An 18,146-nucleotide genomic window follows, 5' to 3' on the forward strand; every position below is an offset into this window, starting at 1 on the left:
AGTGCTATAATAGGGTAACTGCAAGCAGTACGTAGGAAGGTGCTTAAGTCAGATTGGAGATGTCATGATGACTTGTCACAGGAAATAATATTCAGACTGAGATCAGAAAGCAAAGCTACAGTTAGGGGAAGGAATAGAGAAGAAAAATGCTTTAGGCACAAGGGAACAAGAGGTACAGATGTCTCACACATGCGTGTGTGTTTAGTCGTGTCCAACTCTTTTGTAATCCTGTGGACTGTAGCCTTCCAGGCTCCTCTGTCCTTGGGATTTCCCAGGCAAGAATATTGAAGTGGGTTGCCATTTCCTCCTCCAGGGGATTTTCCCAGCCCAGGGATCGAACCCACGTCTCTTGCATCTTCTGTACTGGCAGTTGGGTTCTTTACCACTGGTGCCACCTGGGAAACCCACGTATGTTTAGAGGTAGAAAAGAATGTTGTATATTGGAAGAGCAAAAATTGTATGGCTGGATGGGAGTGGGCAAAGGGCCATAGGAAAGAATGAAGCTAGGTCTGTAGGCGGCTTGTGCCTGTTACTCAAGGATTTGTAGACTGGATCCTAAAAGCACTTGGGTACCATTTTAGGATTTAGTGGTAACATGATCACATTTGCATTTTAGTTATTTAGCAGTGTGCGTATGTGCATGCTCAGTTGTGTCTGACTCTTTGTGACCCCTTGGACTGTAACCTGCCAGGCTCCTCTATCCAAGGGATTCTCAAGGCAAGAATATTGGAGTACATTGCCATTTCCTTCTCTTCCTGCCCCAGGGATTGAACCCACATCTCCTGCATTGTTGGCAGATTCTTTACCATCTGAGCCACCTGGGAAGCCCATTCAATAATGTACTGGGTATCTAGTATGTGCCAGGTCTTATGCTAGACACTGGAAATGCAATCACTGGTGAATAAAGAACATACTACTCCTGACTAACAGCCAGACAAACTGACAATTAGGTTGAAGATAGTGTAGATGCAGGGGAGAAAGCTTATGAATATATCAGATATGCAAGCAAGTAATGTCATTGCCTAAATCAGTGTCAGTGAGGTAGTAAAAGATGAGTGGTATTTAGAGGAATTTGGAGAGACAGGAAGAGGGAGGAGTAAAGAGAGACATCCAGGTTTCTGCATTGTTCCTATCTGCTGATCCTCATCTCTTTGTATTACTAAATGTGAAATCCATGAGGACAGAGATTTTAATGTGTTTTATTTTCTGCTGTATTTCTATAACCTTGAACACTTGGTAGATTCTCATTAAATATTTATAACTGAATAAATAGCTTTATTTTAGTTTTAATATGAATAATTTTGGGGTGACCACTTCTTACCTTTTTTTCTGGATAAATTTCATTGAGCTTAAATAACCCTTAAAGTAAGAACGCGTTAGTCACTCAGTCGTGTCCGACCCTCTGTGACCCCATGGACTACAGCTCGCCAGGCTCCTCTGTCCATGGAATTCTCTAGGCGAGAATACTGGAGTGGGTTGCCATGCTCTTCTCCAGGGGATCTTCCAGAATCAGGGTTTGTACCCGGGTCTCCTGCTTTGCAGGCAGATTCTTTACCATCTGAGCCACCAGGATCTTGTCTAAATAACCCTTAAGACCATCAGTAAATGCTCTCAAGTTTCTAAATTTCCATTCCTAAGTTTCTAAGTTTTATTAAATTTAGAAATAATTACCGTTAAAATGGAAGGATTTTAGAATTACATTTCATTATAAAACATATGTATCTTTACAAGTAATATAGTGAGCAATATAAAATATATAACTTTTAAACCATCTTGCATATAAGAAATACTGAGGTATCTAGAAATTACCAGTGTGTTTTTTGCTTTTTTTTTTTGTGAGTGGGGAAAGGTGATTTGTTTAGGTACATGGAATGCAAATTTTAGTAGAAAAAACAATTAGAAATAATCAGTTATAGAAGCTGTCTAAAATTCCCCTTTAGATGTCCCTGTTTGGATGAGGAATTTCTTGAGAACTCAGTGCATGGTTCTTGACTGTTAGAATATGGTTGCTTTACATGGGTACAATTTCTATGACTAATTTTAATTGGAGGTATAAGTTGTGAAAGAGATTGAAACCTCTAAGGAAATGTTAAAATTGTTGTCTTTACCTATTGCCTTCTCTATGATTTTATATCACTCTGTGCCTCAGTCATTACATTTCAACCATCCTGGCTTTTTCTGATTTTTAAACATTACACATTTTCCCACCTCAGAGTTTTGTGCTTGCTGTCATTTTGCTTGGAATGTTGGTTGGCTCCTTTTCACTCATGTCTTAATTTAAGCATTAGGTTTCCTAGATACCTTCCCTGCCCTTCCAAATCATTTAGACTTTATCCTGCTCTCATTTTCTCATGGCATTTAATACTCTTTTATGTTATTCTATTTATTTGTTTGTTTTTTATAAATATTGACTTTCTTCACTAGAATATTAGGTATGTGAGAACAGGAGACACTGTCTTAATCTCACCATATACCTAGAATGGCTCAAATATTTGTTGAATAAATGAATCTGTTTTCTTAATAAAAACAATATATTTTGAATATAAAATGTCATGTTACACAGAAAACAGAATTTATGACATTAAATTTAAAAAATTTTATTAAATCTGTGAATTAATATAGTATGTAATATATTGCATGCTAAAATATGGCTATTACAAAAGAGTATTTAAACTATCATTTCAATTCTGTGGAAAAGGAAATTGGGAGAAATGAGAAAAGTTGATATTTTAGTAAGTTAACAGACTTGTTTAGGCTTCAGATTTTTAAAATTTCTGTTATATGTATATACTAAAATTAACAGTTGTGAAAATTTCGTATGAGCACTTACAGAACTAAATAATTTTAAAAGTTACCTCAAACTATGAATTCCACTTTAAGTTTTAATGTCATTAAATTGCTAATTTAAAGTTACAATGCTAGTAGGGTAAGAATTAAAGTTTTATTAGGTTGTTGTACCTTGTGTAAGTACATAGAACTGCTAGCAAATGTTCTGTTTCATATATCGTGGACTACAGAGGTAAGTAATTTCTAACCAAACAAACTGACTAATTATCAAGAGTAGTATATAATATTTAGCTCCCTCTTTCTGTCCTCAGGTTTCCTTTACCGAGTCATCCAGCTGCACCTCCTGAACATCTTAAAGAACCTTTGGTATACATGAGGAAAGCACAGGTTGGCTGTTATTCATTTTAATTTATTATTCCATACCAAGTTATATAATTCAGAATGAAAGATCCTTATTAACATTAGGACTATATTTATTATATGAAAGACTGGATAAGGACTACTAAAGTGATGCAGATAGTATTTGCATGCTCTTTACATTCGGAAACCAAAGATTACACTTACTTAATTCCTATAGTAATTCTAAAAAAAAAAACTTAGTAGAAGGGAAAAAAGTCCTGTACCATACTGGCCTAAGATTTAAAATATGATATAAGTATTATGCACTGATTTGTTCCTCAAGTTCTGTGATATTAAAGGAATGAATAGGGAATGAACTGACTCACTCTTCCCCTAAAATTTTGGCTTTTGACAGCAGTGTTACTGATAGTGTGTTTGAAATATATTTGTTTTCGCAACAGGTTGTTACACACTAGTCGTATTCAGTTGCAGAATCCAAATGAATCCTGTAATCTCAGATGAACTGAGAAACAATGAAAAGTAACTTTAAAAGAATGAAATAAAATAATTTAAATAGAAAGAGTATAAAAAGCTATTAAAATAGAAACAATAAGCTGTCTAAGTGCCCCTAATACTTTAGCTGGCCTTTGCCTTTGCCTAGCCTTGTCTACCCGCCTGTGAGGTAGGACTGTTCATGAGCCTTCCTCACAGTGCTGGGGACCCTTTAACGGCCACTGCTGAGGCTTTAATGGACATCATAAGCTGACCTTCTTTCTCCATCGTAGTCTCAGAAACTATTATGGAAAATTTGAAATACACCCTGGAGAACTCCCATGAACCCATCACCCAGCTTCAGCAATTACACATTGGTTCTGCTGCTTTGAGTTACTATGTTTCACGTGCTGGGTGTTAGGCAGATTTTTAGTTTTCTGCTTTCATTTTCATTTTAAAGACCCTTGAAATTGGAGGGTGAAAGGAAGTGATATAAACAAAAAACATGGAGATATTTGAGGAGATATTACTGTGTAGTATATTTCTATCCCTAGGTGGTATTAATACTTTGGTATTAATGTGTAGTATATTTCTATCCCTAGGTGGCATTAATACTTTGGTATTAATGTGTAGTATATTTCTGTCCCCAGGTGGTATTAATACTTTGGTATTAATGTGTAGTATATTTCTGTCCCCAGGTGGTATTAATACTTTGGTATTAATGTATAGTATATTTCTATCCCCAGGTGGTATTAATACTTTGGTATTAATACAATCAGGTGGTAGTTACTATTGGTGTGTCATAAAGCATGATCTTGAAATGATGCATGTATGAAAGAATTGTTTGGTCTTTTATTATAAAAGTCTGAACTCAAGAAAATAAAGCTAAATATCTAGTTCTAAGTTTTTTTTTGGCAAAAAGTGAAAATTCTTGAAACTTTTAGAGAAAGTATCAGTTTTAGCATGTGTAAAAAACAGAAGTTGGTTTCCTATTAAGAAGTGAAGAGGTGAATAATAGGTCTATTCTTAAAGTCTACTGCTAGTTGCTGAGACTGTGTATGAATGGTAAGTGTATGTATATGGATGGTATTCCTTTCTCTTCTTTCTAGGCTTACCCACTAGATCAAGAGTGGGCATGCTACAGCCCATGGGCCAGATCTGCCCTGCTACCTGTTTTTGTACTGTGGGGAAGCTAGGAATGTTTTCTTTTTTTTTTACATATTCAACTGGTTGAAAAATCAAAAGAAGAATACTATCTTGTGACCCATGAAAATTATAGGAATTAATAAAATGTATTTACTAGAAAATAGGCATGCTCCTTTATTTACATGTTGTCTATGGCTGCTTTTGCAATACAGTATCAGAGTGAAGTAGTTGCAGTGGAGACATTATGACCTGTAAAGTGTAAAATTCTTAACCACCTACCCTTTTACAGAAAGTTTGCAAATCCCTTGATTAAATTATTCAGTACTTTAAGAGCATGAACTGTGCTTTTATCCTTAACATCTAAGCACAGTCCCTGGCTCATAGAACACTCTCAGTAAATGTTTGCTGAAATGCAGTTGACTGTTGAACAACATGGGTTTGAACTACATGGATCCACTTATATGTGGATTTTTTATTCAGTGCTAAATACTACAATACTACACTATCCTGGGTTGGTTGAATCTGCAGATGTGGAACTACAGGTATGGAGAGCCAACTATCTGGTTATACTCAGATTTTCCACTGTGTTAAGGGCTGGCATCCCTAACCTCCAAAAAGTTGAAGGTCAACTGTAACTGATTCTTCAACCATGGTCATAGTAAGTACCTCCTCCACCAGTTAGGGTTTGCTTGCCTTCCCATCTGTTCTTCTCTAGTTGCCTAGTTCTTTATCGTCCTGATCTGTCAGGCAATTCTCTGCTTTGTGTGAAAGCTACCTAGTCTGGATTGAATGATTGCTGTTCTATCATGTTCTATCTTCCACCTCATACCTTTTACCCCATCAGATTTCTACTCTGACGGGCGTTTTAGTCCTCAGCCTAAGGCTGCCTCTACTGCCTACTATCTCTCTTCCCCTAAACTGTTGAGTACTTAGGGAAGAAATCACATAAGTTCTATGTTTACCATTAGTTTAGTCTAAATCCATTTATTTATCTTTCAGTGGGTTCATTTTGCTGTGTCTCAATCCTTTTATTATTATCTGCTTTTGATAGTCAATACCAAAGTCAGGTTGATTATATTCTTTGCAGCCAAAGATGGAGAAGCTCTATGCAATCAGCAAAAACAAGACCAGGAGCTGCTTGTGGTTCAGATCATGAACTCCTTATTGCAAAATTCAGACTTAAATTGAACAAAGTAGGAAAAACTGCTAGACCACTCAGGTATGACCTAAATCAAATCGCTTACAATTATACAGTAGAGGTGACAAACAGATTCAAGGTATTAGATCTGATAGACAGAATGCCTGAAGAACTATGGATGGAGGTTCATGACATTATACAGGAGGCAGTGATAAGACCATTCACAAGAAAAGAAATGCAAAATGGTTGTCTGAGGAGGCCTTACAATTAGCTGAGAAAAGAAGAGAACTAAGGGCAAAGGAGAAAAGGAAAAGATACACCCATTTGAATGCAGATTTCCAGACAATAGCAAGGAGAGATAAGAAAGCCTTCCTCAGTGATCAATGCAAAGAAATAGAGGAAAACAATAGAATGGGAAAAACTAGAGATCTCATCAAGAAAATTAGAGACACCAAGGGAACATTTCATGCCAAGAAGGGCACAATAAGGGACAGAAATGGTATGGACCTAACAGAAGCAGAAGATATTAAGAAGAGGTGGCAAGAATACACAGAAGAATAGACAAAAAAGATCTTCGTGACCCCGATAACCAGGATGGTGTGATCACTCACCTAGAGCCAGACATCCTGGAATGTGATGTCAAGTGGACCTTAGGAAGCATCACTATGAACAAAGCTAGTGAAGGTGATGGAATTCCAGTTGAGCTACTTCAAATCCTAAAAGATGATGCTGTGAAAGTGCTGCACTCAATATGCCAGCAAATCTAGAAAACTCAGCAGTGGCCACAGGACTGGAAAAGGTCTGTTTTTGTTCTAGTCCCAAAGAATGGCAATGCCAAGGAATGCTCAAACTACTGCACAACTGTATTCATCTCACACACTAGCAAAGTAATGTTCAAAATTCTCCTAGCCAGGCTTCAACAGTACAGGAACCGTGAACTTCCAGATGTTCAAGCTGGTTTTAGAAAAGGCAGAGGAACCAGAGATCAAATTGCCAACATCTGCTGGATCATAGAAAAAGCAAGAGTTCCAGAAAAAACATCTACTTTTGCTTTATTGACTATGCCAAAGCCTTTGACTGTGTGGATCACAACAAACTGTGGAAAAGTCTGAAAGATGGGAATACCAGACCACCTGATCTGCCTCTTGAGAAATCTATATGCAGGTCAGGAAGCAACAGTTAGAACTGGACATGGAACAACAGACTGGTTCCAAATGGAGAAAGGAGTACGTCAAGGCTGTATATTGTCACCCTGCTTTTTTTAAAAAAAAAAAGCATGATGTACGCAGAGTACATCATGTGAAATTCCAGGCTGGATGAAGCACAAGCTGAAATCAAGGTTGCTGGGAGAAATATCAATAACCTCAAATATGCAGATGACACCACCCTTATAGCAGAAAGCGAAGGAGAACTAAAGAGCCTCTTGAAAGTGAAAGAGGAGAGTGAAAAAGTTGGCTTAAAACTCACCATTCAGAAAACATGGTATCGGTCCCATCACTTCATGACAAATAGAGGGAAACTGGGTATCAGATCCTTGGGAATTCTCCTTAGTATCTTCCCGATTTTCCTATACATCTAAAACTCTTGTAAAAAGTCAAGTCTACTAAAAAAAAAAAAAATAGTGGAGACTTTATTTTTGGAAACAGTGAGACTTTATTTTAGGGGGCTATGTTTTTGGGTTGCCATTTCTTTCTCCAGGATTTACCCTTCTAATATTTCTCACTGACTTCTAGAAAACCTTTGATGACTGCCAGTTGCCTAATAAATGATGTTCCTACTCCAAAGCCCACCACTGAAGGGTTTTTACTGTCTGTCCCCAGCAGAGACTATTCCACTCCATCAGTCTCTGCTGTCTTGTAACTGCCCTTGTGCCAATCCAAGTGAAGCGTTTTGCTTTTCCTATTGCATCTTTAACACTTTTTTGTTTTGCTGTCATGGAAAGCCCTCTGCCTGTTCTATATTATGTAAATCCCATTTATTTTGTGTCAGCTTAGATGGCATCTCTTCTCTGAGGTTGTTATTACCCCTGTTGAAAGGATTTCTCCCTCTTTTGAACTCTGGTAGCATACTATCCCTGGAGGAGGGCCTGACAATCCAGACCTTTATGTAGCAGAACCTTAGTAAGTTTATAGTGAATCAATAAGAAAAGGCATTTACCATCTTTTCTTACAGTATTTATTTAACAGATGTTTACTGAATGCCTGTGAGTAGAAGACACTCTGCTGTGTGCTTTGGAGATTCAGAAATAAATTAGATTGAGATTCTGCCTTCAGGAAACTACATGATTTGATGATTGAAATAAGACTTGGACACATGTATCTGTAACACAAGGTAGAAAGTGCTGCCTGCCAAAGAGAAGGTGGCCAGGAAATCTGGGCTGATAAGGGGAAGAGGCTTCTTTTACTGCGTCAACCTTTTCCCGAGTGTTTTATGCCGAATCCTCACCCTGAGAGGTGCTCCACAAAGCGGGGTTCCAGGGACAAGTAAGTTTGCGAATGGAAGCACACATTGCCTTCCTCCTATTGAATCACAATTTATTTTATTTTTTTTTTAGTAGACTTGATTTTTTACAAGAGTTTTAGATGTATAGAAAAATCGAGAAGATACTATGAAGAATTCCCAGGGATCTGATGCCCAGTTTCCCTTATTAACTTCTTACATTACTATGTACATTCATTACACTTAGTGAACTGATACTAATACCATAGCTAAAGTTCATAGTTTATTCAGATTCCCTTAGTTTAAACCTCGTGTCCTTTTTCTGTTTTAGGAACCCATCTGGGACACCACATTGCATTTGGTTGTCATGCCTCCTTAGGCTCCTCTTGGCTATGACATTTTCTGAGACTTCCCTTGTTTTTGATGACCTTGACAGTTTTGAGAAGTACCAGTCAGGTATTTTTGTAGAATATCCCTATCTTGGAATTCGTCAGATGTTTTTGTCATGATTAGACCGGGGGTTGTGAGTTTTTTGAAGGAAGATCACAGACATAAATTGCCATTTATATTCATTAAATTGTATCATCGTTTATACTATCAACATGATATATCACTGTTGATGTTGACCTTTACTGCCTGATTGAGGTAGTATTTGTGCGGTTTTTCCACTGTAAAGTTACTCCCCCTCACCCACCTTAGATGCATGCTATACTCTCTGGAAGGAAGTCACAGTTCATACTTAAGGAAGAGAAATTATGTTCCACCTCCCTGAGCGGGGGAGTATCTACAGAAGTTATTTAGAATTCTTTTGCATCGAAGACTTGTCTCCTCTCTCCCATTTATTTACTTATTCAATCATTTATTTGTATCAGTATGGACTCATGAATATTTATTTTATACTTTGGTTTTTAATCTAATGCTCCTTAATTTTGTTGCTTACAATTTCTTTTGGTGTGTTAATAGCTCAGAGAGGCTCTTCAGTAGAGAAACCGTTTAATTTTTATTTAACCTAGTGCTGTTCAGACTTATGTGACCTATTTCCATGTAAAGTACTTTGGGAACTACTTTGCTACACCTTTCACAGAAAGCAGTATTTGAAGAAATTTATATGCAGTGTGATAAATATAAGTTCACGAGTTTTCAAGTGAAATAATAGTAGCAAGCACATAGAGCTCTAATTATGTGCCAGGTTCCATTCAGGTATTCACTCATTGAATATTTATGTCTACTCTGTGAGATGAGTTACATTTATCGTCTCAGAGAGTGCCAGCTTCACAAAACTACTAAGTGGAAGACTTGGAATTTGAACTTGGACAGCCACTCCAGAATCTGCACTACCTGATTCTATTCAGCCTGTTTCTGTATACAGTCCAGAAATGCTCAGACAAACTCAGGATGAGCTGTGTGGTTGAATTTATCCTGTTTTCTGTCAATCCAGTAAGCTTAGTAAAGTTGAGACTTTTGCTAGTTTCTTATTACTTCAATTCTCATCTCCTTCCTAACTGGTCTTTCTGCCTTCTGTATTGTCACGCCATTTCTTAAAGCTTCCAAGACTTTTAGGATAGAGCTTCAGTTCCTTACTTTTGCTTAAAAATCTATACATTATCTTGCCCCATTTTACTGTTCAAGTCTCATCTCTTGCCTCCTCTTACTGTCCCTCCCCTTCCTGCCACGCCCGCTGCCATTTCCACGCACATGTGCCTTCTCTCTCTCTTCATCTCCTTGGTGTCCTCCAGCAGGAGAACCAGTGCTCATAGCATCACTCCTTCCCCAAACTGCCTCCCCTCAAACCCTGCATGTTTCTGGCTAACTCCTACACATTCTTCAGGTGTTGGGTTAGATGATGGTTTCTTTAGGAAGGCTTTCTGACCCCTCGCTCTCAGATACTCAGATACTTTTCCTCTATCTCCAGTCCTCCACATTAGAGGCACCCTGCCCTTCCTACCACAATACTTGGGTTGTCTGTATCATCATTAGATTCTGTAGAGCAGAGCCAGTGTCTGTCTTCCCACATTGTATCTGCAGCCTCTGGTATGGTGCCCGGCCCATGGTAGACGCTCAGTAGATTTTTTTTTTAAATGATGAGTGAATTGAATAATGAAAAAATGGAAATGTTCCCTTTAGGAAAATATTTATACCCTTATTTCGAGTAATTTCACTTCTTGAACCTTATCTAAAGAAAAGAATCAGAGATAATAGTAAAAAATTTAAAGGCATCTAAAGAAAGCAATAGGGCCTGCTTAAATATAACATAGAATCTCCAAAAGACAGTTTTACACAGGCATCAAAAATGGCATTTTTAGAGAAGTATCAGTTCAGTTCAGTCGCTCAGTCATGTCCGACTCTTTGTGACCCCATGAATCGCAGCACGCCAGGCCTCCCTGTCCATCATCAACTCCTGGAGTTTACTCAAACTCATGCCCATCGAGTCGGTGATGCCATCCAGCCATCTCATCCTGTCGTCCCCTTCTCCTCCTGCCCCCAATCCCTCCCAACATCAGGGTCTTTTCCAATGTGTCAACTCTTCGTATGAGGTGGCCAAAGTATTGGAGTTTCAGCTTCAACATCAGTCCTTCCAATGAACACCCAGGACTGATCTCCTTTAGGATGGACTGATTGGATCTCCTTGCAGTCCAAGGGACTCTCAAGAGTCTTCTCCAACACCATAGTTCAAAAGCATCAATTTTTCGGTGCTGAGCTTTCTTCACAGTCCAACTCTCACATCCATACATGACCACTGGAAAAACCATAGCCTTGACCAGACAGACCTTTGTGGGCAAAGTAATGTCTCTGCTTTTTAATATGCTATCTAGGTTGGTCATAACTTTCCTTCCAAGGAGTAAGCGTCTTTTAATTTCATGGCTGCAATCACCATCTGCAGTGATTTTGGATCCCCAAAAAATAAAGTCTGACACTGCTTCCACTGTTTCCCCATCTATTTCCCATGAAGTGATGGGACCTGAGGTGAAATTGCATATGATATAATCTCAATTCAAAAAAGCAAACTATAAAACAATATAATTCTACTTTAATTAAGTGTATATATATCCAAGTGCATATTATATACACACATATACATCTCAGTTGTACATATACATGCATAGAAAAAATGAAGAGAATAAAATGGTAACTGGTTATTGTGACTGGTGGAAATTTATGAGTGCTTATTTATTATTCTTTACAATTGTATGGTTTTTCATATTATCTTGAATAAATGTATAATTTTATTATCATAGAATTACTAAAGCTTTTTCCATTAGAAAGCTGGGTTATTATTATTTTGTTTTGCTTCATTGATTTCAGCATGAAGAAAGTAATTTTAAATTTTATAATTTCATAAATTTTGCATGCTATATATTTGTTACATGGTTTTTAATGACTTCTTATTTGTTTTCATCTTATGAAAAAGTAGCAAGATGATAATTAATAACCATTTAAAGATTTCAGTAGAATTGCAATTCTTTTGTGAATCTTTTACCTCTCATGGCTTAGAAACTACCTTATTTATAAAATTCTTGAAATCCTTTGAGTTAATACCATAGTTTTTAATTATTAGGGAAACTGATTAGAAAGCAACAATAATTTCATTTAGAGAGGATATGGGTTTAAGTAAAAGGTAATGTCTCCCTATTTAAACATTTTAAATGTAAAAGACCATCCATTTTCCTTTTAAATAACATTTAAAAAAATCTTTATTTTGTAAGTCTTTGGGGTAGAAACTTTTACTTCTTATTTTATATTGGTGCACTATCATTTTTCAATAACTTATTTGCTACTTCCACTTTTTGTTGGGTGCTAGGTACACACTTAAATTTTTATTTAAATAATAGCATAGGAATAACTATGACTTTTTAGCATTTATCTTTGAGATGTAGGGCTTATTTATTCATTTCCACAGGTAGAAAAAAATTATGTACCTATAGAACTGGAGTTGGAGCTAAAGTGGACCTTCACATTTATCCAGTCTAACCCCTGAAGCTCATCTCCTTTTGATGGAGAACTGGAAACAAGAAATTCACAATTTTAACCCATTTTGATTAAGTCTTTTAATTGTTGGAAAGTTTCTTGCGTGTGTTAAATGGTTATAAGCTCCTTATAACATTTACTCACTGGTCTGAGCTTTGTTCTTTCTAGATATAAAGCATTGAATACATGATAATCAGTGAGACAAAGGAATGAATAAATACCACTTAATCAAGATAAGAGTTCTTTAGGGAACCTAAAGGATGACCCCACTTAAAAGCAGCCACTTGCTTCATCTTGGATTTCCCTTCATTGTCTTGAAATTCTGTTACTGTTTCTGATGTCTGTGGAAATGATTTTTTTTGACTAAGACTTCTGTGAAATGACTTCTGACCATATCACTGAAGTTCTTGCAAAGAGTACCTTGGAAAAATCCTGACAGCCTTTCACAGATATGACACAGGGAACAGGGAAGACAAGGCCGACCACTGGGGTCACTCTTCTTTCCTTATTCTTAGGATTTCCCAGGATGTGATGTGTTCTGTTGTCAGCTAGAAGTTTTGATATACCTAGCTTCCTATTGCGTGCCTATTGTTATACATTTTCTATGGTTTTTGATGTATAGATTGGTATAGCCCTTAAGAACTTTTTGCAGCTTATCCCTATTATTTGTTTCTGTCTTATCCTTCTCACCTTCTCTACAGGGATAGCTATTTTATTCATCTTTTAATGGCATATGTTTAATAAGAGCCCAATAAGTATTTGTTGAATCAATATATTTTCATTATTTGAAAACTCAGCTATTAACCTCATGTCTACCTGTTCTAGCCTTAAAAATTTGAATTTTCTGAGTTGAACATCCTTTTCCTCTTTCTCTGTTTTTCGTCTTGTTCTTTCTTCTCTTCTGGATCATTTCCACGTTTTTGCTTTAGTTGTATAACACAGTAAAAAAATGATAATTGAATAAAGCTTTGTTCAGCATTGCTTCAGTTCTTAATATTCTTTTCCATTCTATTCTCATGTGTTGTTTTAAAAAGTTTTCCCATTTTTAAAAAGAGGGTAATGATACATTACTCAGAAGATTAATAAAATAACATATTGTCAACACATGTAAATCACTTAGCTCTATTTTTTTCATTCAGAATGCTTTCTTCTAATATCTAATTTCTTTTTTAAAAGATTTTATTAGAGTATAGTTGATTTACAATGTTGTGTTAGCTTCTGTTCTTCAGCAAGGTGAATCAGTTCTATACATATACATATATCCACTGTTTTTTAGATTTTTTCCCCATATAGATCATTACAGAGTATCAAGAAGAGTTCCCTGTGCTATACAGTGGGTCCTTATTAGTTTATTGTTGTTTAGTCACTAAGTCATGTCCTACTCTTTGCGACCACATGGACTGCAGCATGCCAGGCTTCCCTGTCCTTCACCATCTCCTGGAGTTTGCTCCAATTCATGTTGAGTCAGTGATGCTCTCTAACCATCTCATCATCTGCTGCCCTCTTCTCCTTTTGCCTTGAATCTTTCCCAGCATCAGTGTCTTTTCCAATTAGTTGGCTCTTCGTATCAGGTCTATTTTATATGTAGTAGTTTGTATTTGTCTATCTCTCTCCCCCAATTTATCCCTCCCCTCACTTATTCCCTGATAACCGTAAGTTTGTTTTCTCCTATTTTCTTTTCTGTGAAATTTTTTTCTTAAGTAGTTTCTCTGTATATTACATCTAACATTAAATTTAAATTTGGTAAGTTGAAATACTTGGTAAGTGGGATAGTCATTTAGAGAACTGTGATTTATCACTAAAATTTTACTTTGTCGAAACACCTGAAGAGATGTTTTTGTCAGAGTGATTTTTTTAAAGAATAAGTTAAATATGCTTCAGAATATCTTATTAACATATAATAATAGAAAGTATCATTCTATTTTAAATGGACTTTATGTCTGAGTTTTTAGTAGGTTTTATGCTGTATTAAAATTATGTATTGCAGTCTTACAAATATGTACAGTATATATTATGAGCCACACATTGATGTCTGTTGTAACTTTTATTTTTATATCTGAAAGTTATTTGCTTTTTATCAACTCAAGAGTCCTCTTATTAGTGGTTGAAAATGAGAATTTTTGTAATCATAATTCAATACCTAGAAATTTGGTTATTTTATATAATAGGATACATAATACAAAGTCAGGGATTGGATTTTTAATCATTATGCAAGTTTTATTTTTATAGTAATGACTGAATTAAGATTCAGTTCAGTTCAGTCACTCAGTCATGTCCGACTCATTGCAACCCCATGGACTGCAGCACGCCAGGCTTCTCTGTCCATCACCAACTCCCAGAGCCTACTCAAACTCATATCCATCACGTCAGTGATGCCATTCAACCATCTCATCCTGTCATCCCCTTCTCCTCCCACCTTCAGTCTTACCCAGCATGAGGATCTTTTCAAATGAATCAGTTCTTCACATCAGGTGGCTAGAGTATTGGAGGTTCAGCTTCAGCATCAGTTCTTCCAATGAATATTCAGGACTGATCTCCTTTAGGATGGACTAGTTGGATCTCCTTTCAGTCCAAGGGACTCTCAAGAGTCTTCTCCAACACCACAGTTCAAAAGCATCAATTCTTTGGCACTCAGCTTTCTTTATAGTCCAACTGTCACATCCGTACAGGACTACTGGCAAAACCATAGGTTTGACTAGACAGACCTCTGTTGGCAAAGTAATGTCTCTGTTTTTAAATATGCTATCTAGATTGGTCATAACTTTCCTTCCAAGGAGCAAGTGTCTTTTAATTTCATGGCTGCAGTCACCATCTTCAGTGATTTTGGAGCCCCCAGAAATAAAGTCTGTCACTTTTTCATTGTTTCCTCATCTATTTGCCATGAAGTGTTGGGTCCAGATGCCATGTTTTCTGAATGTTGAGTTTTAAGCCAACTTTTTCACTCTCCTCTTTCACTTTCATCAACAGGCCCTTTAGTTCTCCTTAGCCTTCTGCCATAAGGCTGGTGTTATTTGCATATTTGAGGTTATTGACATTTGCATATTTGCAATTTTGCATATTTGCATATTTGAGGTTATTGATATTTCTCCCAACAATCTTGATTCCAACCTGTGCTTCATCCAGCCCAGCATTTCACATGATGTCCTCTGCATATAAATTTAAATAAGTAGAGTGACAATGTACAGCCTTGACGTACTCCTTTCTCAATTTGGCACCAGTCTGTTGTCCCATGCCCACTTCTAACTGTTGCTCCTTGACCTGCATACAGATTTCTCAGGAGGCAAGTCAGGTGGTCTGGTATTCCCATGTCTTTCAGAATTTTCCACAGTTTATTGTGATCCACACAATCAAAGGCTTTGGCATAGTCAATAAAGCAAAAGTAGATGTTTTTCTGGAACTCTCTTGCTTTTTCTATGAACTCTCTTGCTTTTTCTCTTGGCAATTTGATCTCTGGCTCCTCTGCCTTTTCTAAATCCAGCTTGAACATCTGGAAGTTCATGGTTCCTGTACTGTTGAAGCCTGGCTAGGAGAAATTTGAGCATTACTTTGCTAGTGTGTGAGATGAGTACAATTGTATGGTAGTTTGAGAATTCCTTGACATTGCCCTTCTTTGGAACTGGAATGAAAACAGACCTTTTCCAGTCCTGTGGCCACTGCTGAGTTTTCCAGATTTGCTGGAATATTGAGTGCAACACTTTCACAGCATCATCTTTTAGGATTTGAAATAGCTCAACTGGAATTTCATCACCCCCACAGCTTTGTTCCTAGTGATGCTTCCTAAGGCCCACTTGACCTCACATTCCAGGATGTCTGACTTTAGGTGAGTGATGACACCATTATGGTTATCTGGATCATGAAGATCTTTTTTGTCTAGTTCTTCTATGTATTCTTGCCACCCCTTCTTAATATCTTCTGCTTCTGTTAGGTCCATACCATTTCTGTCCTTTATTGTGCCCTTCTTGGCATGAAATGTTCCCTTGGTGTCTCTGATTTTCTTGATGAGATCTCTAGTTCTTCCCATTCTATTGTTTTCCTCTATTTCTTTGCATTGATCACTGAGGAAGGCTTTCTTATCTCTCCTTGCTATTGTCTGGAAATCTGCATTCAAATGGGTGTATCTTTTCCTTTTCTCCTTTGCCCTTAGCTTCTCTTCTTTTCTCAGCTATTTGTAAGGCCTCCTCAGACAACCATTTTGCCTTTTTGCATTTCTTTTCTTAGGGATGGTCTTGATCACTGCCTCCTGTACAATGTCATAAACCTCAGTCCATAGTTCTTCAGGCACTCTGTCTCTCAGATCTAATCCCTTGAATCTATTTGTCACCTCTACTGTATAATTGTAAGGGATTTGATTTAGGTCATACCTGAGTGGTCTAGCAGTTTTTCCTACTTTGTTCAATTTAAGTCTGAATTTTGCAATAAGGAGTTCATGATCTGAGCCACAATCAGCTCCTGGTCTTGTTTTTGCTTACTGTATAGAGCTTCTCTATCTTTGGCTGCAAAGAATATAATCAGTCTGATTTCAGTGTCGACCATCTGGTGATGTCCATGTGTAGAGTCTTCTCTTGTGTTGTTAAGGTTCTCATACTTGCTCCCTCTACCCCCACAATCTGGAGTTGAGGCACCAAGTGGCAGAAAGCTTATTAGAGGAAATTATTTTTAAGCTGAGATATGAAAGTTGAGTTAGATTTATCCAGATAAATTTGGGATAAGAATGTTGAGGGTGGATGTGGGTTGTATTGCACTAGCTAAAGTTTGGTCATGAATTACATACTCAAATATATTTGAAGTCCTGCATCTAAGAGAACTCTTTACAGGAAAAAAGAAAAGAGAGAGAAAAAAAATGAAAACAAACTAGTAAACAGAATTAGTTTGGACTGTATTTTATGAAATTTATTAAGAGTATTCTTTTATTCTTGAAAACCTATTTCTATATATTTAGTAAACTAAGTCTTATGCATTTCACACAGCTCTTTATTTCTTATAGATGATTTTTTTTCCTGTTCATGCATTGCTTTTGCAGTTGTACCAAGATTTTTCTAAATTCTTGCAGCATAACTAAGAGTAGAAATCTGTTCAATTATTGAAAACTTATTATGTACTCAATAAAGTGTGATATGTGCTGTGATATGTGAAGGAAGAGATGCTGTCAGAATCTGTAGGCAAAGGCACTAATATTATCTGAGTGGGGGCCAGGTAAGAGCAGGCTTAATGGAGGTTAGAACCTGAATGGTGAATATAATTTATTCAGATAACATAGGAATAAGTATGTTGGGATAAAAGTAGAGCATGGAGAGTTTATTCCAGATAGAGAGTTATATATTTAGATATGTATGTTAATGAAGAAACTCTGAATAATGATAGCTGTAGTAAAAACTATCAGTTATTGAATGATTATTATCATTGTGTCACTGTTCAAAGTACTTTACATCTTTAATTTTTATAGCAATCACATAAAGGAGGTATTATTATTCTACTTTTATTGACTGATTTTAACTGTCCTTTATGGATAATATAATATATAGTTATCTCCATTTCTCCTCATTTGGTCTAAATTTTGGAGCTTTGGTATTATTCTGTTTTTGTGAGTCAGATGTGGCCTGTGCTAAAAGACCAAAAAATTATGGCATTTTAACTTGGCATTAAAAAGAATAATTTACTAAAGTATGATATGTATGGATGATCAATTTATGACTGACCGTTAAAGTTAACTTACTATTTCAGGTTTATGAGAAATATCAGGGACAGAGAAGAATGTAATTGATATGGTGAGAAAACAGTAAGACCAATCTAGATTGTGACACATTCCAAAAGACATCTGCCCTGGACTGCTCAAAAAAGC

General features: G+C 36.7%; 1 protein-coding gene across 3 annotated transcripts in view; it reads left to right on the forward strand.

The window, feature by feature from the left end:
• The window catches only part of TBC1D19 (TBC1 domain family member 19), a 135,439-nt gene that overhangs the window by 29,306 nt on the left and 87,987 nt on the right, over positions 1-18,146 (forward strand). For all 3 annotated transcript variants that reach the window (XM_061164507.1, XM_061164508.1, XM_061164509.1), the window contains one exon: positions 3,099-3,174. In XM_061164507.1, the coding sequence (XP_061020490.1) occupies positions 3,099-3,174 (76 nt within the window). The remainder of the gene's footprint in view (positions 1-3,098; positions 3,175-18,146) is intronic.

The sequence above is a fragment of the Dama dama genome, chromosome 17 (genome assembly GCF_033118175.1).
Source record: "Dama dama isolate Ldn47 chromosome 17, ASM3311817v1, whole genome shotgun sequence".
In the NCBI taxonomy this organism is placed as follows: Eukaryota; Metazoa; Chordata; class Mammalia; order Artiodactyla; family Cervidae; genus Dama; species Dama dama.